The sequence below is a fragment of the Ciona robusta genome, chromosome 13, assembly GCF_009617815.1.
Source record: "Ciona robusta chromosome 13, ASM961781v2".
In the NCBI taxonomy this organism is placed as follows: Eukaryota; Metazoa; Chordata; class Ascidiacea; order Phlebobranchia; family Cionidae; genus Ciona; species Ciona robusta.
Window position 1 is genome coordinate 1,714,818 of NC_143247.1, and position 24,637 is coordinate 1,739,454.

Sequence of the window (24,637 nt, forward strand, 5' to 3'; positions counted from 1 at the left end):
CCCGAAGGAAAAATTTTATTCTTTTCATAACACTGATCCATTGTTGCGTAAATTGACGTCACACAGGTAAAACTCAGTGAACCGTGGGTACATTTTAGCTTCAGCAAGATGATATTATTATCACTTCTTATGTTTTAGTTTCAGCAGCTTACTATTGCTTCGTATGTTTTAGTTGCAGTATGAATAAACGTATGTAACTTACTTTACATGTACATTACACGTAACGTAGTAGCAGTTGACACTTGATTATTTATTTCATTAAAGGGGGGTGCTAGTGAGGAATCTTCCCCCCCTTGCCTATAGAAAAAACGAGAGACTAAAAAAGGAAAAAAAGAAAATTATTGGACCGTAACGGTATTTCCCCATAAAAATCATATATTAGTAAATATATCTTATATTATTAAATATCCCGGGTTATGGTACACCTCAACACCTGGAGCAGCAATCTTGGTGTCGTTGGAAAAAACAAGCGACACTTCAATTACGTATCAAAAATATAATAAATAATCAAAGTACTTTTAGTTGGGTGGGCCGTCAAAGGTGACACGCGATAAAATAAAAAAATCGTTAATAAAAATTAAGGAGGATTCCTCACTAGCACCTAAAGCGGCTATAAACCCCTGACGTTCATAGCAAAACAAATATTTGCGATCATGAATTTAAAAAAAATTATTTGCAATAAAACTCGTTAGGGCGTGTTTTATTTTATTTGTGAATTTGCAAAAATAATATGGATTTTAACACATTAGATAGGGTTTCTTGGTAATCCTTTAGCTGGTGGCCATCTGAAATTTTGGTTTCAAAATGTTCTATAGGCCTCACTGATACTTTTCAAAAAAGTCGGGCGTTCGTGTCGAAAATTAACTTTAAAAATGCGGGAAAACATGCTTCGTTATCATAATTCGTCTGATTTGCGTAAGATTAACGATTTATTACGTCACAATCGCGGTCTGTTACATCACAATAGTGGTATATTATATGCATTCTATGACACAATAGTCCTTGGTTTAATTCATGACTGCTTATGTGGAAAATACTGTGACGCAACACGATTTCGCGTCTTTTCAAAGTTAATTTTCGACACAAACGCCCGAGTTTTTTTTTTTTTAATTATACAGCGGGTATCAGTGACACCTAAGAAACATTTTGAAACCAAAATTTCAGGTGGCCACCAGCTAAAGAATTACCGATTATGGTTTTTAACACATCAGATAGGGTTTCTCAACCACAAATCCCTAATGTCTAAGTTCTAATCCAAAAATCTAACTTGTGTTGATCGCCCAAAAAATTCTTAAAGTAAACCAAATCTATAAAAATTACTCAAAATTAATGTGATTAGGCAAATTTCAAATGCGGCAAGCCCTTCTGCTAACCAGTAGGCTATTAATCTGACCAGTGGCGGATTTCAGGGGTGGATAGGGGGGCGGTTGCACCCCAAATAAAATACTTAGCATTTTTCTTAAAAGATATTAAATTCTTTACGCACACTTTTGTTTTTATTTTTTTTTTAGACTGACCTGATAATAATTAAACATAAATGGCTCGTCTGTCTGCTAGGTGTAGCGTAGCGACCACACTTATTTTCTTTTAATTAAATATAAACATGTTGAAACTTTTAACTGTAAGCGTGTTTTAACAACTGTTGTTTTGTCGCTATATCCTGTCTTTTCGTTTAAAATTTTAAATTTTCTACTGTTATCGAAGAGACAAATAAAGTTTTTTTAACTATAATTTTTATAAAACTTCACAATTTCATGTGTCCACACTACCACACATGTTCCCCCAACTGCAGTATTATTCTTTTTTATTACTTTATAGTTGAACAATATATGACAAAATAACATTTAATGTGCTTATCAGTAGTGATTTAAACTTTCCAATGGGTTTTAGCCTTTCAGTTATTTGTTCTATACGTTCTGAATGGTGTTCATTTTTCCCCAGATATTAGAATATATATTCTATGTATATTACTGGTCATTTAGAACTTTTATAGTTTTTTTTTTGTCTTTGAGTATTTTGTTTTATATGTACTTAGCAGTGTTGATTTTGTCCAAAATATTCAAAATTGCCCCGTAGTATTACCCAACAAGAAGAAAATGTTGAATTTTAATGTAATTTGCGTGTACACTTAACTGCAGTTGCTAAGTGATCGCTAATAAGTCAAAACAAACTGCAAAAAAGTGTTTGCTTTTTTCTATGTAAACATTACTGGTGTAATAACTTAGTTCACATGCGTAACATTATGCAGTTTATTAACAAAATATGAGGTGACATTGATAAAATACCATTACACTCTTAGTGGTCAAACATAGGGAACCTCATTGAAAAATGTGGTGAATGCAATATACTTTGGCTCTGCTTGTTTGTATAGACACCTAACAGCAGGGTAAAATCTGGGGTGACATTGTTAAAATGCAGTTACACTCATAGTTGTCAAACATAAAGAACCTCATCGATTAATGTGGTGAATGCAATATACTATGGCTGTTTGTATAGACAATTAAAAGCAGGGTAGATCTGGGATGACATTGTTAAAATACAGTTACACTCATAGTTGTCAAACATAGGGAACCTCATTGATTAATGTGGTGAATGCAATATACTTTGGGTCTGCTTGTTTGTATAGACACCTAACAACAAGGTAAAATCTGGGGTGACATTGTTAAAATGCATTTACACTCATAGTTGTCAAACATAAAGAACCTCATCGATTAATGTGGTGAATGCAATATACTATGGCTGTTTGTATAGACAAATAAAAGCAGGGTAAAAGCTGGGGTAACATTAAAATCTGATCTTTTAAAACTAGGGTTAAGTCAGCCCTGTTTTAAAAGTTGGGGTGACATGCCACTCCAGGCACCCCTAACCTTACGCCTATGATTTGTTTCTCTTAGATTGAAAGTTGGTTAAACATTTCAAGTTGTTGATGATAATGGATCTTGAGGATAAGGATGATATTAAGGGTTGTCCTCGTCTTTGCATTTCTTATTCTGATAAAGAATCGGAATTAGTTGAAGATAAAACATCAAAAGTGATGAAGAGTGAAGAATATCCATGGATGATGTTGGAACAATTAAACAAGTAACTTAAACTTACATTAATTTTTTTCAATTTCATTTATTCATCTAGCAATATATATTTGTATTATGTTGAATATTTAAGTCCACTTCAGAGGCAAACCATGGTTCTTTTAGATCAGTGTTTTTCAACCTTTTTAGCTTGCGGACCGGTAAAATTTCGAAACAAATTTTGTGGACCGGGGGACCATAAACAATCAACCCAAAATGTAATTCCGTCTAAAGTAGACCATGAACTTTATGTTATGTTGCAAATTACGGAATTGGCAAAGTTCTAGATCTGTTTAAAATTTGATGTTTTATTTCTTTAATCAATGGACAAGACTTAACATCTTGCATTTTACAATTTTTGAATTGTGATATATTTGGCGGACCGGCCGGAAATTTTGGACGTTTTGCGAAGGTATTTACCAAAGATTGCCCAATCCATTGATCACTAATGGGCCCAAATTATTAACCATGCATAAAAATTTACCGTCTTTTTGGCAAGAGCTGTATAAAACAGTGTTGTAATGATTTTGTTGCCCTGTCTTTACGCATACTTTTGTTTATATATGAAGTTTAACCCAACTAAAATAAATGGCTTGTCTGTCCGCCAGGTGTAGCGACCACGCTTATTTTCTTCCAATTAAATGTAAATAGGTTTTTAACTGTAATCATGTTTTGAAAACTGTTGTTTTGTCACTATATCCTGTCTTTTCATTAAATATTTCTAAATCTTCGCTGTCGTAATCGAACAGACAAATAAAAGTTATTGTTATAATATATTATCTAAAGATAAATAGGTGACATTCATTTATATCATTCTTGTTATATAAAGACAAAGGATGAATAATCTGTATTGTGACTTCACAATTTGTATTGATGATGAAGAATACCCCGTACATCAAGGGATTCTTGCTGCAAGAAGTGAATACTTCAATGCAATGTTTACTTCAAAGGTAAATTGAGATTTTTTAAGTTTTAAACTGAACCTCAGTCTTTAATAGTTAAAGGAAGGTTTTGAAAAACGGGTTGAAATTAAAGAATCATCAAAACAATGTGTTGAACGGATCTTGGGTTTCTTATACAGCGGGAAGATTGAGTTATCTGTTGGAAATATTGAAGAAACAATTCGTTGTGCTGCCCTGATGCAAATACCAGGTGATATATATATATATATATATATATATAGTTTGTTAACATGTTTGTAGGTTGTATATGGTTGGATTTAACGAATTGTGTTTAGCTTGTGTGTACCTATTGTTCAATTGCATTTGAATGAATGTAACTTGCTTTATCCTCGCGTGGCGGGAAAACGACAGTCGTTAAACACCGGTGTTCTGTTTCATACACCTCGTGCTAGCTTTTTTTAATGTTAAATCTTTGGTTTCAATTAACGCTTTGCCTTTGTCCAGTGCCATGGCACAGTTGGGTAGCGTTCATTCATTCATTCATACAATGTCATGATCAAAGGTATTCTTGGGGCCATTTTTACCACGCTCTGGATGTTAAATATCACTAAAAGATGAAGAAATAACATTTATTGGAAATCTCCTTTACAAAATATTTTTATAGATTTGTTGCAAGTTGCTGCTGATTATGTGCACAGTATTTTCAATGCTGAAAATTGCATTCACTTTCGTGGTTTGGCCAAGTTGCATTCTATGGATGACTTGGTAAAAAAGGCTGATAAATATGTGCTGGTTCACTTCAGAGATGTTTGTCTTGATGGAAGTTGGAATGAGTTGAGTGCTGAAGATGTAGAGATGTTTATTTCATCTGAAGATGTTGTGGTGGAGTCAGAGGAAGTTGTTTATGAGTGTATGGTTGGTTGGGTGAAGCATGATCTACCATCAAGGAAACAATATTTCCCAACTTTGTTTAGAAATATAAGGTTTCAAAATCTTTCTACCCAATTTATCAGAGATGTCATCAGAATAGAGGTAAAAATTCTTGTTTAGTATTTTTTAATTACTAAGTACTTTAATTTTAGAAACTTGTTTATGATTGTCCTGAATGTTGTAAAGTGGTTTGCAAACAGTATCTTGACAACATTGGATTACCACCAACAACAACATACAATCCAAGGAAAGGGGATTTTCCAGGTATGGAAAGTGGTTTTAAAAGCACCTATAAAAAAGTTGAAATTGAATGAATGAGTGAATGAAACTTACTTTATCTTTGCGTGGCCAGTAGACGACAGTCGTTATAACACAGGTGTTCATGCACCTTGTGTCAGCTTATGAGTTACCAAGTATGTTACTTTGTGGGTGATTAATTTTTAAGTGATAATTTGGACAACCCATTAGTGACTAGGAATACCCGTTGGAGCAATTGCCAATAAGTTTCTTTTCCAAAAACACATTCTCCCACAATGGTAACAATGGTGAGCCTTGAACCCATTACCTTTTGAGTTAGGGACAGGCGCGCTAACCATCTGTTTTATGACGAAGGACCGAGTTGTCTTATGTTTTACAGATGTGATTGTCACTTATGTATCAGATGTTCGGTATGGCAACTTTATACTTAATGAAAATAAAGTTGAAGTGAAACAGGTGACAATTTTAAAGTTGTTTTAAGATTGTTAAAATATGATTGAATTTTAACAGAATAAACAAAGAGGATACAGAGATTCTATCACAGCATCTACTGTTCATAAAAATAAAGTTTATATTTGTTCCAATAATCAAGTCAAGTCATATGATGGGAAAACATGGGAAGATATTACAGAATTACCAAATAACATGCAATGTCAACATATGGTGATTTGTAATTCAATACATTTTTTGGGTAAGTGCCTAACTCCATGATTGACACGATTATTGTGTGCGTATTCTTAAAGGAATCAAAGAATGTAACTTACTTTATCTTTGTGGGGCCGAAAAACGACAGCAGTCGTTATAACATGGGTGTTCATACATCTCGTTCCAGCTTACAAGTTACCATGTATGTTACTTTGTAAGTGATTATTTTTTTGAGTTTTTTATTTTTTATGTATGGCTGATAATTTGGACAACCCATTAGTGGCCACTGGGTTGGAGCAATTGCCGGTAAGTGTCTTGCCCAAGGACACATACGCCCACAATGGTAGCAGCGACGAGCCTTGAACCCATTACCTATTGGTTACAGGCAGGCGCGCTAACCACTTTGCCAGGGCGTCAGAGAAAGTGTATTAAAATATTAAATGAATCATAGGGTTGGAACCCTATTTGTTTGTGTTCGGGAAAAAATCTGAAACTGTAAACAAAAGGCAAGTGATAACAAACCGGATTGTTCGCTTTGATTTGGAAAAGAAAAAATGGCAAAACAGGCCAAACACCACTTTTCCTTTCCGTGAAGGTGCCGTTGTGATCAGTGGTGGTCGTAAGTTGTTTAATATATGAAAAAAAAAATTTAACAAATCTTATAACTAAACGTTTTGCAGGCGGAATATTTATACTTGGTGGCAAACAATATGATGACATTGATGCTCGAGGTTGGTTACTTGTATTGTGTTTAAAAAGAAATATTAAAGGGAAGTCTCTTGTATAATTGGTTATTTGGTTATCCTCACTATGATGAATGAATGAATGTATCTTAATTTTCCTCACGTGGCCGGAAAACGACAATCGTTATAACACGGGTGGTCATACACCTCGTGCCAGCTTTTGAGTTCCCATGTATGTTACTTTGTGGGTGATTATTTTTTGTTTTTTTGTGTATAGTTGATAATTTGGACAACCCATTAGTGACCACTGGGTTGGAACAAAGTGTCTTGCCGTGGCAGCGACGGGCCTTGAATCCATTACCTCTGGGTTACAGGCAGGCGCGCTAACCACTTTGCCAGGGCGACAGATGCTCAATATACTATCCACATAAATGAATGACCGACTGAAAAATGAAATAGTTTGAAATAATAGATGAAAAACGACAATCGCTTCACAGATTATATAAATTTACTTCTGTTTTAATGACATACTGTTGAAAGTGTTTTTATATTAACATGCTATGTTTAGCTTGTAGTCTTGTGGATATTTATAAGGATATATTGTATAACCAAGCATGTTGGACACGAGGGAAAGACATGCAAGTTGCGAGAAGAAGCTTTGCAGCTGTGAAACTTCATTCTAAAATATATTGTTTCGGTAATATTTGTCCTAAGACAATACAATTCTTAGTATAACAAACAATTACACTTTGCGTAGGTGGTATTGGTTTATACAATGATCAATTATCAAGCGGTGAATTCATGAACATTGCTGATGGAGTTAACAATGTTAACAAACAACATTCCCTTTCAACTTGGTGAAGGTTCTGCTTGTTGTGTTGGTGACCACATTGTTATGTATGGAAGGTGGGATATTATATTGCTCTACAGTGAGCATAAGGTGTATAAATAAACCATGTGTGTCTGATGTATAAGAAGACACCTATGTTATAACTCAACAGTGAGCATGAGGTGTATGAATACATCATGTGTGTCTGATGTATAAGAAGACACCTATGTTATAACTCAACAGTGAGCATAAGGTGTACACCTTTGTTATGACTTGACAGTGAGCATGAGGTGTATGAATACACCATGTGTTTCTGCTTAATAGGAAAACATCTATGTTATGACTTGACAGTAAGCATAGGGTGTATAAGAAGACACCCATGTTATAACTCGACAGTGAGCATGAGGTGCATGAACACATCATTTTTTTTTGTTTATATGAAACATCCATACTATAACTCAACAGTAATCATCAAGTTCAACATTAGGGGAGACCGGGGATGGTTCGGACGTTTTTTTGAAAATTGCTAATAATTTTTTTTATATGCGTCACATGAATTTAAATGTTAGTTTGTTGTAAAGGGTGATCCTTTGCCGAAAAAGAGTAGGAGAGTCGCATGCCAAAGAAAACTAGAAATGCATGAAAAAGGTCAAATTCCTAAGGCTCTCAAGTGTCCGGTGTTGCCCCGGTACCGGGGTAACATCGGACATGACCGGGGTCACCTCGGACAGTATACATTTTTTGGTTTTATTCGACACCGTTGGTAAAAACGACAAACGAAATAATAACGAATCATCTAATATATCAATCGACTAGGCTAAGCTGGTACTTTAGCGCATATTAAAACAGGAAAAGTTGATGAGAAATCTTAATCCTTAATAGTCCCCTGTCTGTACGAGTATCATCTTCAATAACTGGAAAATAGCTTTTTTTCATTCAGTCGCTTGATACTCTCCTGATGTCGTCTTTCTTTAAACGTTCTTACTATTTTTTAGGATCTAAAACTATTGTGAGCATACAACATAATACACTTTACCAACCCGGGCATGTTGTCCGACGTATCCCCAGACACGTGGTGACATAAAAAAAGCAAAAACATAGCCGCCTGTTTACCTCCTGCTCAAAATCTACGTTTGCTTATTGAAGTGTTGCTTCTAAACTACGACTTCCACCGCAAAAGAATTACTTTCGGCTATCAGCAACCAAACTATACCCTTACAACCAAAAACTTAAAAAGTAGATATTTCTGTTAAACTAACTTTTTTTATTTTAACTAATCGGTTGAACTGTGCATGCCCCCAAACATTATGCTGCTTTGTAATGGAAACAATAAGATTTGTTAATAATGATATCACAATGCTCTATTGTGACGTCATGTACATGGTCCGAACTATCCCCGCGTCCGAAGTATCCCCGGTCTCCCCTACACCTTGTATGTTAGGTATACAAGGTGACACTCATTATATTTACTTATCAATAGGCCTATATCTTGTATAATCAGTTCATGCCATGGAAAGATCTGCTCCATAAATTCTTACACTGAAGAATGGAAGATTTGGTCAAAGAATCTAGAAAAGAATAAACTTCTACGAGAAGAAGGGATTTTGTTTACAAGTTGTCCATGAACTAAATATTTCTTCAATCTTTTTGTATAAATAACTATTGTTTAGTTTTGTAGAAATTATAAACCTTTAAGTTTTTATCATATGATTTCATGTATATGCACAGTAGTTTTTAAATCAGATTCTTTAATTTTTGTTACTGTAAAAGACTTTTTTATGCTGTTTTAGCAAGTTTTTTTTAATACAACGTAGTAAAATATATTAATACATCGTTTATTTAAACAAAAAACCTATAGCGCTAATGAAAAACTGCAGGTATTGTGACTTCAATAATAAAGAAATAAGAACATGAATGAGCACGCATTTTAACTATTATAATTATATTTAACCCTTTTACTACGCAGTCGACAAAGCTTGATTAAAAACAAACCAGAAGCAAACAACGTGGCGGTTTTTAGTTGCCGTTTGTTACCGTGTAGCAGTAAGTCTGGCGCCGTGGCAAAGTGGTTAGCGTGTAACCCAGAGGTAATGGGTCCAAGGCTCGTCGCAGCCACCATTGTGGGCGTATGAGTTCTTGGGCAAGACACTTAACGGCAATTGCTCCACCCTATGGTCAGTCACTAATGGGTTGTCCAAAATATCAGCCATACATAAAAAATATTTCAATAAAATAATCACGCACAAAGCCAAGCGTTCATAGCGACGTTGCTTTTTGATTCTTCTTTCTTTTTTTTATACACCCTTTTTGCGTGGTAAAATGTTTATGCGAATTGCGATTCGCATAAACGTAAAAGTGACGCAACAATAGGCGGATTTTTTGGTACTTTTTAAAACGTTTTTTTCTGACCAAACTTGTTATTTTTTCACAAAAAAATTCCACAGGTAGTATTTATTAAGTGTAAATTTTTATTTAAAACCAACTTGTATGAGCGTGGTCCAGACACTTACAATTTCACACACGACACACGTATAACGTCCTAAGCTTCGGCGGCCCAAACTATAAACACATGGACAACAATCAGGTAAGCACACATATATATATATAACTAAAATACGAACAAATTATAGTTGCGAAACAGATGAATTAGACACAAAGAAAATGCAAATAATTGTTTAACCGTATTCTTACTACTCCCATAGACCGTTGTTAATTGTTTAAAACAAGATCAAGATATTTGAATATTATGTGCTAAAGGTGTCCCATCTTACTCCACAGAACTACATGCTTTTTTACACATTCGACAAAATGTAACTTTAACTTACTGGCATATGTAATAAATGTAGTGATATATGATCTCTATCGCCCTCTTCCTTTCTCACTAGACGTGCTACGCAATACAAGGCAAGCTAACACTAATCGACTCCTATAGAGTACTATATATATAAATACTATATATATATATATGTAAATACTCTATATGTAACTATATATACCCACACTACTATATATATAAAATGTACATTTTGGATTTAGCGCCTTTGATTAAACAGGAAATGTAATCGGTAATTTCTTTGTTTCGAAATTTATGAATATATATTATGATTTGTTTTCAATCAAGAGATTAAAGCATAAATTTGAGAACTAAAGTTTTCAGTTGTGTTTGGAAAATGACTCTTACGTGCTTAATTATTATTCCAGGCGTTACAGAACATATACCACATGTTGAAGTTAAGATGTTGCATACGCAATCAACGCAATAAGATGTAAGAGAAAACTATATAGAAAAGTGTAGTGACAGTTATATATAGGATGGGGAAAATGGGACACCTTTTCATTCTATTTTCTCGTCACATTAGCTAGTAGACAAAGAACATTCAAAGAAATATAAAACCATTTCCTCGCGACTCCCTTAGACCGTTGTTAATTATTTAAAACACGATACGAATATTTGGATTTATTGTGCTAAAAGTGGCCTATCTTCCCCGACAGAACTACACTACAGGTGTTATAATACATAGCAACAAATCCATGTTTTTTTTTCTTGGGTTATCAAATATGGATGACATTATTCGTTATTGAGATCTTCATACGCCGGTTCGGGCGCCTTTAGGTTTTCGTAATACGGCGGTTGATCTAAATAAGCAATGGTTCAGTTATTCTTGTAATACAACTTACACATCCAAGTACGTACAACTAGAAGTTGTGGCATACGGAATAATATGTCCTGATGCCACTTCCGTCGTATCCATGTTAACTGCTCCAGTCCCAGGTGGTTTAGCTTCTGGTCGAAGTAAATTCAGTCTGCAACAAACAAATTGTAAATGTATCTTGCCAGCTTTATATCAAAGCAATACATTAATGTTGCTGTATGGTTGAGTATTTTAAAATGCAAGACTTACCTTTTACAGGTGTAGAGCAGAAGTGATAGTGAGATTACGACAGTTAAAGAGAGAACTACGATGAGAGGGTCAACCCACGGTGGTGTTTTGCACATAGACCTGTGTGACACATCTCCTAAACGTAATGCAAAGTTAAATATATACTATATAGTATATGGGGGAATATGGGACGCCTTTAACTCTATTTTATCACCCTATTCAGTAGTAAACAAAAAAAACATTTAATAAATTATATAATCGTATCCTCACGACTCCCATAAACCGTTATTAATTGTTTAAAACACGATCAGAATATTTAGGTATTATGTGCTAAATGTGGTCCATCTTCTCCCACCCTACTATAGATTAATTGCAGCCATACACGCATCGTTTTTTTTGGTAGAATTAAAAAAAAGACGTAAAAATAAATAACTTATTTTACGTGCTTACTGTAGAAAAGCTATAATTGGTTGTTTTATATTTGTTTTAGTGTAAACGGATCTTAATATGGTTTAAGGCTCGTCGCTGCTGCCATTGTGGGCGTATGTGTCCTTGGGCAAAACACTTAACGGCAGTTGCTCCAACCCAGTGGTCACTAGTGGGTTGGCCCAAGTTATCAGCCATACGAAAAAAAGAAAAAGTCTAAAAAATAAATACCCGCAGTTACATACTTGGTAACTTGTAAGATGGCACGAGGTGTATGAAACAGAAAACCCGTGTTATAACGACTCCCTCCACGCGAGGATAAAGCAAGTTACATTTATTTATTCTATTGGGAAAACAAATATGTACACACAACAGTTAAATTGTTTGTTTTTTTAACTAGAGATTACCGTACCTATTGTAACATGGTCCAGCATATTAGTTGTTGTTGCTGTTTCTTCTGAAGTGAACGAACGTTCTGTTGTTGACGGTTCTGGTGTTGTTGTCGTTGTTATATTTCCTACAACGGTATAATACAGATGCATAATCACTAATTACATTATACAGCGTCATATACAGATTAATACATATATTTTTATTTTAATAACTATTTGAGTAATGTATAGTAGGGTGGGAAATATGGGACACCTTTTCATTTTATTTCCGTGTCCCATTTAATAGGAAACAAAGAATTCTCCTCTAGACTGTTGTTAATTGTTTAAAACACGATCAGGATATTTGGATACTATGCAGTAAATGTGTCCCGTCTTCCCCAATAAAACATAGTTTGCTAATTTAAAATGGCCTGATAGTTTACTTTGACAAATAAAGCGAAATCTATCGCCGCAGTCCCGAGAACTCCACTTGAACTCAATAATTCTGTCTGGCCTTCCCATAACAACACAAACTTCTGTTCCAGAAATTTCGCCAGATACTATTAATAAAATAATAATTACACTTGTCTCTTCGATTATGATAGCGAAGATTTAGAAATTATTTAAACAAAAAGACAGGATATAGCGACAAAACAACAGTTGTTAAAACACACTTACAGTTAAAAACATATTTACATTTAATTGGAAGAAAATAAGCGTGGTCGCTACACCTAGCAGACAAATGAGCCATTTATGTTTAATTATTGTCAAGTTTCTAATAAGAATCTTGAAAACTTCTAATAGAAACAAAAGTCTGCTTAAGGACACAACCCGTACAATTCGGCTTTAAAGAGGATTGACCCGAATATTAGGTCATAATGGAAAAACAAAAGCACGAAAAAAAATCCACTAATAGTTCATATTGAACAGTTTCAGTAGCACACTTGTAAACTTTAGAAGAAGTGCATTTTAATATAAAAATAAACTTTAGAAGAAGAAATTTAATATAAAAATAAATACGTAAAAGGACTGTACCCCAACGATTGTAAAATAAATCAGGAACACCCCAATAAGTGAAGACCGATGTCGTATCAGTTGTTGTACCATCCGACCATTGCAATGTAGTTTTACTGGGACGACGCAAACCAATGTAAAATGCATATGGCTGAGCTATAAAAGTACAATTTTAATATGAGAGCATGCGTCGATTGAATAGGCACAATGTATGAATATGAATGAATGTAACTTACTTTATCCTCGCGTAGCTGGAAAACGGCAGTCGTTATAACACGGGTGTTCTGTTTCATATACCTCGTGCCAGTTTACGAGTTACCACATATGTCGCTTTGTGGTAATTAGTTTTTAGGGGTGATTTTTTTTAATGGGGCTGATATTTTGGACAACCTATTAGTGACCACTGGGTTGGAACAATTACCGTTAAGTGTCTTGCCCAAGGACACATACGCCACAATGGTAGCAGCGAAGAGCCTTGAACCCAGCATTGCACACTTTCACAGACGCCCTTGTAAACATAAACTCCTTATCAAAAGTCTGCATCGAATGCTATCAATAGTTTAATGCTAAGACCACATTTAAGGTAACACATTTATTCACAAATGTAAATGAAACACTAAGTATGTGCTTTAAAATCTAAATATTTTTTTTAAATTATAAAAAAGGGACAAATATCAAGAACAACTGTTAGACGAAAAAAAGATCTAGATGGCCATTACGTTCCCAATAATGTTATAATGTAGGCTACGAACTAACACTATCGTGTATTCTGTAACAGCTTAATTGTTATTTACCAGTCAGCTTTGTGATATCGATATTTCCCATGAGAAGTTGTTGAATTTTCCAAGTTTTAACAACAGCCAGAGTGGCGTTTATTGCTTTACAACCTTCCTTTGCTTTATCAACTCCCTGAACTGCTGTATACTCAATGTAATATTCGATGCCATCAAGTTGATGCCAATTACCAGTGGTTGATGTTACGACGATCAAATTTAACAGAATCCAAACGAACAGCATATCTATTTATGGCTACTGATTTTTCCGTTACTAAAATAAAAGCATAGATTGTTAAAGGATATATTGCCAAAATTTTTTCCATGGAATTATACCTCACGTAAAAAGTCCTATTATACGGTATAGGGTGGGGGGAGATGGGACACCTTTTCTTTATTTTTTCTCGTCCCATTTGGTAGAAAACAAAGAACATTCAAAGAATTTTAAAATCGTATCTTCACGACTCCTATAGACCGCTGTTAATCGTTTAAACACGATTAGAATATTTGGATATTATGTGCTAAAGTTGTACACCTTTACCACATAATATCCAAATTCACCTTCTCCCATCCAATAATGCAATATATATGCTTCCCTGTTGAGCTATACGGTAATTATATAGCGGATGAGAAAATAATTAAGCATCACGTCCGTGCCCTACGTATAGGATGATACGTAACATCGTTAGGGGCGACTTCCCGACTTTGTTTTGTCCCGGAATAATTGTGTTTGATATTATATTTAATACAAATTCTAACTTTACACGGAAAATTAAATATTAGAGTTCACCATGTGTGTCTGGTGTATAAAAAGACACCCATGTTATAACTGTACAGTGAGCATGAGGTGTATGAATACTCCATATGTGTCTGGTGTATAAGAAGACACCCATGTTATAACTCAACAGTGAGCATGAGGTGTATGAAAACACCATGTGTGTCTGGTGTATAAGAAGACACTCATGTTATAACTCAACAGTGAGCATGAGGTGTATGAATACACCATGTGTGCCTGGTGTATAAGAAAACAGCTGTATTATAACTCAACAGTGAGTCAAATACACCATGTGTGTCTGATGTATAAGAAAACACCCATGTTATAACTTTAGTAAAACTATATTAGGTTTTTTTCAATCATATTACAGTAGCGTGGGGGAAGATGGGACACTTTTAGCACATAAATATGTAGACCTATAAGCGACGGATGAAAAACAATGCCATATACGTACATGATAGAATATTCGAGCTCCAATATAATGAAGTAACGTCACTGTATGCCACCCGTATAGAAACACCTACTTCCTCTTATACTAATCCATCATCACTGTAGAACTTTTCCGTTATAACATTAAGTCATTATGGCATTGCATATAACTTTGGCGTTATAGTAACAGTTTAGAATAGAGCTTAACAGTAAGCGCTCCTTTCGTATTGCACGTTTAAAAACTAGTATAGTAGGGTGAGGGAAGATGGAACACATTTTTCTCTTGTGTTCTCGTCCCTTTTAATAGTAAAGAAAGAACATTCAAAGAATTATAAAAGCGTACCCTTACGACTCCCATAGTTAATTGTTTAAAACACGATCTGGATATTTTGATATTATGTGCTAAGGTGTTTTATCTTCCCCGCCCTACTGTTCATAATAATTTAAGCACAAGCAAGTTTGAAAGAACGGATCAGCTTCGTAACAAACTAAGAAGAGTCTACTCTAAACAACGCTAGGTGTAGATGTTTCTTTGTTTGTTTTTTGTACACCGAGGCGAGCTACGCTGTAGTGTAAACGGCACTTAAATGAACAAATTAAAAAATATCCACGCTGACAAGCGCTTAACAACGATGAGTGTAGATATTTTTTTTTGTTTTTTGTACATCGAAACGAGCTATACGCTGTAGTGTAAACGCCGCTTAAATAAACAAACAAAGAAATATCTATGCTGGCCTGCGCTGAACAACGCTTGGTGTAGATATTTCTTTGTTTGTTCTTTGTACACCGAGGCAAGCTACGCCGTAGTGTAATCGTTACGTTGAAAAGGTAAAAGTAAACGTTTAAACAATATTATTTTCTTAGTACCCACGAACAGGGTCGAACTTATAGTTTTGAAGATTTATTTTCTTGATAACGATGTCCGTACAAGTTGAAAATCCCTTCGGGTTTGTGAATCTTCCATTTAATTTTTCCGATGGTAAGTTTTTGATTCAGTATTATTTCAGCTGAATGGATGTAACTTATTTGTCATTGCGTGGGGGCAATGACATGCAGTCGTTATAACACGGGTGTTCTGTTTCATACCCCTCATGTCTGCTCACATGCTATATAGTAGAGTGGGGGAAGATGGGACATCTTTTCATTCCATTTTCTCGTCCTATTTTGTAGTAAACAAAGAACATTCGAAGAATTATTAAACCGTTTCCTCACGACTCCAATAGACCGTTGTTAATTGTTTAAAACACGACCAGGGTATTTAGATATTATGTGCTTACATATATACTACCATATATGTAACTTTTTTGGGGTGATTATTCATTGATACCCTATGCACGTTCAAGCAGGAGTATTAGCAGGCGTGACTGCGCATCAAGTAAACGTTCCAAAAGTTGTATTTTCCGGCTTAATTTGTGGATTCGGTCTCGTCGGCAATACGGCGGTGATGTTTGTCATTCTGGTTTTGCAAGAATATAAAAAGTCTGTGACGCACTGGTAAGAGTCGATTTTATGTAACTGTATAGTTACAAGTCTCTAATAATAATAAAAAAACTTAAAAATCCGGTAAAGTTATAACGTTTAAAGTTACATACAAGATAACTCGGTTAAAATATATGTCATGACTAAAACGCTGCCATTTTCCCCGTTTGTTTGAAAAATGGAGAAGTGTTCTCTGTACTCACAAAGTTGCATAGCCTAAGTATGGTAACTTGTTAGTGGGCATGAGGTGTCTGAAACAGAACACCCGTGTGATAACGACTGTTGTTCCCGCAATGTGAGAATAAATAAGTGAAATCCATTTATTTATTAAACCTTGTTTGTAGCCTACACACCTATAAATCTAAAAAAGCTAGTTTGTATCTTAAATTTTAAACATATCTTTTTATTGTGTTCGTAGTTGCAGGTGTTTGTGTTCCTTTGTTTTCTCTATTCCATTACTTCGCTGTATTTTTCTATACTTCTTTTACAGAGACTGGCGATGCCATTTAGGCGAAATATATTTCTCAATTACCATTAGTGGTTGGACTTGATTTTTGTTGGTTACGTTTTCGTAACACCAGATCATTAAACATCTTTTTAGGTATGTTCTTCAACTAGCCATTGCTGATTCGTTGTTTCTTCTGACTCTTCCTTTTAAAATGGTGGAAGATGTTAACGGTAGATGGATTTACCCCGAGTGGATGTGTAAAGCTAAGGAAACGTTGCTTTTCCTTAACTACTACGCTTCTATTATATTTCTTATGGTAAGTTGGTATAGTATAGGTTGTGGAAGATGGAAAAAAAGGGTGGGGGAAAGATGGGACATTCCCTTTTCATTCTATTTTATCATCTCATTTCGTAGTACACAAAGAACATACATTTAGCACGTAAGATCAAAATACAAAATCAAAATACCTTGATCCTGTTTTAAACAATTAACAACGGTCTATGGTATCGTGAGGATACGGTTTTATAATTCTTTGTATGTTCTTTGTGTAGGTAATACTTTAAGGTAATACTTTAACAGCTAAATAAGAATATGTTTCTGTAAGTTGGTATTTTAATCTTATTTAACTCATTCAGTATAAATGATAAAATTTATTTCGTCTTTTCTGTCATGATAACGAAGAACAAGAAAATTTACAATAGCGAAACGACAGGTATAGTAACTCGCTTATTGATAAAACAGAAAAATAAATGTTTTGGATAAAGGCGAGACCGTTACACCCTGACAGTTTTCTGTATTTAAATTGTAATATTTAAAAACCTATATGCGTAAAACAGTGTTTAATCGCAATATAGAAAAGTGACTATGTTATAAAATACGGCATATCAGTTTGTTTACATACACTTAACTTTATTGGGTGCGCTAGATTTACTAAAACTTCCGGAATATGCCATGCTAGCGGAAGTATTAGGTTATATATGGAAGTAAATGTGATTAAATTAATGGGATTAGGAATCTATGCAACCTACATTTGATAGAAAGTTTGTTTGCGCTCAAGATTAAGAATCACTGCTAATGCTTCTCTAGAGAATATTTTACTAATTTTAGCCGATTTAGGAATATTGCTGAAAAAATCATCGCTACGCCGTTTAAAATTATAATAGAGGGCAAGAAGCCATTTAACATTATAATAGACTAGTAGTATTATTATGTAACGAAATGAATGATTGTAACCTGCTTACGAGTTATCACACATGTAACTTTGTTGGCAAATGATTTTAAGGATTATTTGTATTTTCAAGTTTATCTCACACTTTAGAGGACATTAATGGTTTTTGGCATGTACTTTTATAAGTGTCTTTGCCACACCTTCGCTCACATTGGTAGAACGTGCAACTTCTGCGCTAGAGGCAGGTACGCCAACTATACTGTGCCACGGCGCCGAACACGAGTGAAATTTAAATGATAATACCTCTAACACGACACAGGTTTAAACGAAAAATCGGTAGTTTGGTTTAGCTTAGTAAAACCCCTATTATAAAATTCAATTTAGTTCTCGTTACCACGACGTTTGTTTAGTCTAGACCGAGTAAACTAAAATTATGTTAATTGTAATACGTGCTTATTCATAAAAATTGTACTCTCTTGTTTTCTAGGTTATGAGTCTTGACCGTTACATTGCCGTATGTCGCCCGTTTTCCACTCCACTTCAGAAACTGAGAAAACCTGTTTCTTCAATGATTATTACTGCTGTTACATGGCTTATTGCACTGCTAATGTGCATACCAATCATGCTATACAGTTTTAAAGTTGGGCAAAAAGGATCGTGTATCTGCAGGTAAATTTGCGTGAAAAAGTCTGACGTCGCAATAAAGTGTGGAAAAGTCTGACGTCGTGGTACAATAAATGTAACTTGCCTCGCGTGGCCAAAAACGACAATAGTTAAGATACGGGTGTTCTGTTTTATACACCTCGTGGCAGCTTACGAGTTACCATGTATGTAACTGTGTGGGTGATTGCACAGGACACGATAGTAGCAGAGACGATCAATTGCTCTTTTACTTTGCCGGGCATCAATTAAAAAGGGAAATAATATAACTACAAATTTACGTATGTGGAAATTCATCAGCGGGCACAATGTGGATAAAACAGAAAACGAAATTTTACCCACGAATAATCAGTTTTATTTTACATTCAGCTATCGGTTTCCCCCGACCAAAGCAGGTACTGGACCAGAACCACACTGTAGGTAAGTTAAAAATGTATTGCTTATATGTAACACCTGTTACATGTAACACCTGTTATATAAGGTGTTAATAATGATTGAAATGGAGCATGAAGTGAATAATATGCAAACACATGAAGTATAAGAAGACACCCACGTTATAACTCTAAAGTGAGCATGAGGTGTATAAATACACCATGTGTGTCTGGTTTATAAGAAGTTGGGAAAATTGATGTGGGTTGGGAAAATTGATGAAAAAGTGTCCCCCCGAACTCTCCCTATAAATATAATATGGTCTTATGAGAAAGATCGAGCTATAATAAGTTTATGCGCTTACAGAAAACCCATCGTCTTTAACATAAATGACTTTGGAAACAACTTAACTGGAACGGAAGGATTCGGAAACAACCTTGCGGGCTCTGGCAGTTCTACTGACATATCGTACGTTTTGTGAAAAAAACATTTTTTATTTCAATTGGTGCCACAGTTCGGCGCCGTGGTACAGTGTTGGTTAGCGCGTCGCCTCTAACCCAGGGGTAATAGTTCCAAGTCTTGTCCATGTTATAACGATTATCGCATAACGATGTGTCTACCCATGTTAAGATAAATAATTTTAATTCATATATATTTTTTAAATCAACGAAAATAAAATGTCATTAAATTATTACTTACATTTGGGTCTATTATTCTCTATTTTCTTTTTTTTACAAATATAGATATTTCTCGTAGCGTGATTTTAACTGCTTTGGTTATCCTGCTAATTTGATTGTTGTTGTTATATTAATAAATCTGATCTTTGGTATAATATATAAATAAAAACATTTCTTAAGTTATTTTACTACTAAAACTAATAATACGGTAAGTTCGTCTGGCGCCGTAGCACAGTTGGTGGTTTGCGCGCCTGCCTGTAGGTAACTCGTCGCTGCTACCATTGTGGGCGTGTTTGTCCTACGTCCACAGGGCACTTAAAGGGCACACCCCACGTCACTTTTATTTTTTATGGTAAATTCATAAAGCGACCGTTTTATTGATTCCAAAAATACTTTGCTTATTAAAATTGGTCCAGTATAGGCGGAGATATTCGTCCTCAAACAGTGATCTCTAGCGCTATCTTTTTTTTACTACGAGCTCCGTGATTGTGACATAGGAACGTACTAGTCACGTGACTGATTCATTCGTAAAAGCGAAACCTGCGTTTTTTTGTGCTTTTTTGCGTTTGTTTTTTGTTCTCTCGTTTTTCGCTGAAAACACTGCCTCTCGCCTTTCTGAATGAGAGCGGCCACGTTTCAACAATTTTGTGACGTGATTTGTCACGTGGGTGGTACACTTCTCAATTTTTTCGCCACGCAACTTTCAAATCAGTTTTATGAATTTCACGGTGTTTGAGCTAGAATATCTTTGGTTATACAGAACCGATTAAAACAAGTAAGGTGTCGTTGGAATTAGAAAAACACACTCTATCGATTAAAGCGAAGTACATTTGGGGTGTGTTTAGGCCCTTTAATGGCAATTGCTTTCACTAATGGGTTGTTCAAATTATGAGCCATACATAAAAAATACTCCAAAAAATAATCATATATAAAGTAACATACATGGTAACTCGTAAGCTGACACGAGGTGTATAAAACAGAACACTCGTATTATAACGACCTCGTTTTCCGGCCACACGAGGATAATTGTAACTTTTATTTTTTTATAGTTCGGAAATTGAAATGCCACTTTTTTCTACTGTCAACACAACAATGGCGACACAGTTTGATTTCGATTCAGCAATTGCACCAGAGTGTCATTATTTGTTTCGACCGCGCGGTTGGTCGGTCTTTCATGTCTACAACTTCGTAGTCATGTTTTTGATCCCGTTTTTGGTAAGCTCTAGAAAAAAGTACTTAAGTCATTAAAACTAGCGACTCTTTAGAATACTGTGGGGTAAGGGGAAACCGTATACCTTTATTTGAAGATTATATTTCCTAATCTTCAAATAAAAAAATTCAAATAACAAAAAACAGGACCATTAATTTCTTCTTCAGCACAATTTAAAAACACATTGTAAAAAAAAACATAATGTGTTTTTAATTTTTTTTTAGATAATTTAACAAAATTGTGTTATGTTATATAACAGAATGTGTTCAAACTCTTTTTCTATATTTTTTCAAATTTTTTCGTTACAAAGCGTATAATGTATGCCCATTATTAAATATAGTAGGGTGGGGGAAGATGAGACACTTTTTCATTCCATTTTGTTAATTATATAAACCGTTGTTAATTATTTAAAACACGATCAGGAAATTTTGATATTATGTGCTAAAGGTGTCCTGTCTCCCCCCCCCCCCCCCCCTACTATATTCCATATTAAAAAAATATGTATATTTCATATACAGATCATGGTAGCGTGCTATGGTCTTATTATACACCGGCTCTCGACTACGCGCATGAAGACTGAGAACATGCAAAGGAACCCGACGCCCGGATCCAGTAAGGAACGTAAACCGTCTTCTCGGTCGGATAATGATCGAAAGAGAATCACTATCATGTGTGCCGCACTTGTTGGGTGTTTTGTATTCTGCTGGTTGCCCTTCCATACAATACACATGGCAAAAATAGCCGGGATAAAGGAAAAGGTGGGTCAAAAGTATGCGATTTTTTGGGTATAAGAAGACGCTTATGTTAAAACTCGACTGAATATGAAGTGTAGGAAAACAACATGTATGTATGGTGTATAAAAACACCCATGTTATAACTCGACAATGAGCATGAGGTGTATGAATACACCATGTGTGTCTGGTGTATAAGAAGACACCCATGTTATAACTCAACAGTGAGCATGAGGTGTATGAATACACTATGTGTGTCTGGTGTATAAGAAGACACCCATGTTATGACTTGACAGTAAGCATGAGGTGTATGAATATATCATTCGTGTAGGCCTATATGGTATATGAAAAGACTTCATACGTTATAACTAGACAAAAAATGAACTGTTAACTACAAACCCGGTTAGCAAAAGTAAACATACACAATTTATCCGCCATTCTCTATCTCGCATATCAACTATATATATGGTCCAATTATACTACTATATGTATAGTCCAATTATAATGCGAATTGAAATTTACAGCAAGCCGTCTGCGTTACACTACCAATAATAGGATCTCTGTTGGCTTACTCTAATTCGTTGTTGAATCCGTTTCTGTACGGTGTATTTGGGACACGTTTTGCAAAGCGTTGGTTGTAAGTATTATGTATATTGTTAATGTACTTTATTGTAAAAATAGTGTCTAAAACTTAATATTTACTGTAAAAGAGTTACAATATGTATTCGTATACACTTGGCACACATGTAATCTGTGTTATGTTATAACTCGACAGTGAGCATGAAGTGTATGAATACACAATGTGTCTGGTGTATAAGAAGACAGTCGTTTTATAACTGAACAGTGAGCATGAGGTGTATGAATACACCATGTGTGTCTGGTGTATAAGACGACACCAATGTTATAACTCAACAGTGAGCATGAAGTGTATGAATACATTAAGTGTGTCTGGTGTTTACTTTCTCAGGTCAGCAACTTCTACCGTCAGTAAGTCAATAAGAATCCGAACTAGTTCTTCCGGAATTGGTTCTGTTCGTTCCACAAAGAAACAATCTGAAACAAAAGATTCAAGCACCATTGAGACAAAAATCGATAAGTGAGCGCTATAATGTAAATTACTAAATTGCTTATCCTCGCTTGGCGAAAAACGACACATTACGTGTTACCTCACAGGTTCGATTAATCTGTTTCCGACCTGATTTACGCACACAGTAACGATCTTCCTATTTCCTTCTAAAGACGCCATTTCATGAGTGGACTTAATTTAATTAATCACAAAATAGTTACAAACTTGGCAACACACACATAAAACACAACACCCGTGTTGTGTGTTGTTATAAAACACAACACCCGTGTTGTAACCACTGTCGTTGTCCTGCCCTGCGAAGATAAATAAGTGACGTTAAAATACATTTATCGAAATTTAATTGGCCTGCAGCCGAATTAAAAATGACCCACACAGTTACGTGGTAACTCGTAAGCGGGGTGTATGAAATATATAACATTCGTATCATTACAATAAAACAATTTGCATTCATTTTTTTCTTTATTAGAAAAGTGGAACTGACATCCAAGAATCAACCAAATACGACCGTAACTGTGCATTCACAGTTGATACCGTGAAAGCTGAACCAATAGATCTCGACAACGGAAACGGAGAAATACAAAAACTAACCGATGAAAATAACTAAATTTTGCAGTGGCATTTTAATATATAGTAAGGTTAGGGAAGACGGGGGGCGCCTTATCCGGATCGTGTTTTAAACATTTAACAACGGTGTGTGGAAGTCGTAGTAAACAAAGAACATTTAAAAATTATAAAAAATTGATCAAAGTATTTGGATATTATGTGCTAAATTTGTTCCATCTTCTCCCACCCTGCTATATTATGAATATAAATATAATGACGTCACCATTTAATGATTTTAACCTATGGGTATCCTTAAACTGTATATCCTTAAACTGTATTAATCATTTTTATCGTGTGCCCACATAGTGTCAAAACTTTTTCGTGTAACCAAGGGAATTTACCGTATGCCTATAGTGTTAAAATCGTTTTTTTTGTGTGACCAAGAAAATTAGCCCGTGCCGACACAGTGTTAGGTCCCACTGGTACCCACTGTATACCTCTAACTGGTACCCACTGTATACCTATAGAGATTTGGGTCGAATTTTTACTTTAAAAGTGCCCAAAACATGTTCAGTGGTGGTGACCATAATATACGTTACGTCGTATGTATTCTCGTCAATATTATGTTTAGTATTACAACGACTGGTGTTCCCGCCATGTGAAAATAAATAAGTGAAATTCATTCATTTATTAAACCGTGTTCAAGATTGTATCTTAAATGATTTTTGTTGGTTACGTTTTTGTAACACCAGATCAGGGGGATCCACCCCCCTTTGCGGTCTCTTGCGATTATTAAAATTATTATTTTATTTAATGTAAGAACTTGTTTTCCTTGCGTGGGCAGGAATGGCAGTCGTTATAACACCAATGTTTTTTTTCATAATTTTCTCTGTTTTCTCTGTAACTGTAATGAAATCATTTAATGTGAATTAAAACTTGGCTGGAAATGACAGTCGTGATAACACGAATGTTTTGTTTCATACACATTTTTTGTCAGCTTGTTTTTTCCGTGATTATTATTATTTAATTTAATGTGTATTATCAGAGTATTCTCTCTCTCTCTCTTTCTTCCCTTTACTCTCTCTCCCTCTCTCTTCCCCCCCCTCTCTCTCTCTCTCTCTCTCTTTTTAGAGTGTATTATATTATAATCAATCAAATATTATATTATAATCAATCAAATATACGAAGAACTCAATAAATGAATGTATAGTAACTTATTTAAGCAGCAATTTTTTGAAAGAAAATATTGCAAACGATTTATTATAATATAGTAGGCTGGGG

The 24,637-nt window shown here is 34.9% G+C and overlaps 3 protein-coding genes across 6 annotated transcripts; 2 read left to right on the forward strand and 1 right to left on the reverse strand.

Annotated features, from left to right (window-relative positions):
• The first annotated feature begins 1,814 nt into the window (after positions 1 to 1,814).
• LOC149725704 (kelch-like protein 38) lies at positions 1,815 to 9,230 on the forward strand. 4 transcript variants are annotated; one of them, XM_089891623.1, is made up of 13 exons: positions 1,815 to 3,081; positions 3,219 to 3,480; positions 3,898 to 4,018; positions 4,067 to 4,220; positions 4,635 to 5,002; positions 5,053 to 5,164; positions 5,538 to 5,614; positions 5,669 to 5,849; positions 6,255 to 6,422; positions 6,484 to 6,534; positions 7,055 to 7,183; positions 7,244 to 7,392; positions 8,817 to 9,230. In XM_089891623.1, exons 3-12 carry the CDS (start codon positions 3,905 to 3,907, stop codon positions 7,345 to 7,347), a joined length of 1,458 nt encoding a protein of 485 aa, XP_089747749.1. In that variant the 5' UTR covers positions 1,815 to 3,081; positions 3,219 to 3,480; positions 3,898 to 3,904; the 3' UTR covers positions 7,348 to 7,392; positions 8,817 to 9,230. The 4 variants fall into 4 exon arrangements, with proteins under 4 accessions (XP_089747749.1, XP_089747748.1, XP_089747750.1 ...); XM_089891622.1 differs by lacking the exon at positions 3,219 to 3,480 and having other exon boundaries at positions 1,818 to 3,081; positions 8,796 to 9,230; XM_089891621.1 differs by lacking the exon at positions 3,219 to 3,480 and having other exon boundaries at positions 1,993 to 3,081.
• A 1,154-nt stretch (positions 9,231 to 10,384) lies between these two features.
• LOC149725705 (uncharacterized) lies at positions 10,385 to 15,842 on the reverse strand. Its single transcript, XM_089891630.1, has 7 exons — positions 13,802 to 15,842; positions 13,029 to 13,163; positions 12,437 to 12,553; positions 12,035 to 12,139; positions 11,218 to 11,332; positions 11,010 to 11,119; positions 10,385 to 10,951 (listed from the first exon to the last, which is right to left on the reverse strand). Exons 1-7 carry the CDS (start codon positions 14,022 to 14,024, stop codon positions 10,884 to 10,886), a joined length of 873 nt encoding a protein of 290 aa, XP_089747756.1. The 5' UTR covers positions 14,025 to 15,842; the 3' UTR covers positions 10,385 to 10,883.
• A 6-nt stretch (positions 15,843 to 15,848) lies between these two features.
• LOC149725706 (somatostatin receptor type 2-like) lies at positions 15,849 to 24,320 on the forward strand. The gene is made up of 10 exons (XM_089891625.1): positions 15,849 to 16,478; positions 17,065 to 17,227; positions 18,567 to 18,748; positions 19,109 to 19,159; positions 19,475 to 19,576; positions 20,835 to 21,000; positions 21,514 to 21,753; positions 22,251 to 22,363; positions 22,694 to 22,822; positions 23,285 to 24,320. Exons 1-10 carry the CDS (start codon positions 16,315 to 16,317, stop codon positions 23,415 to 23,417), a joined length of 1,443 nt encoding a protein of 480 aa, XP_089747751.1. The 5' UTR covers positions 15,849 to 16,314; the 3' UTR covers positions 23,418 to 24,320.
• Positions 24,321 to 24,637: the final 317 nt, after the last annotated feature.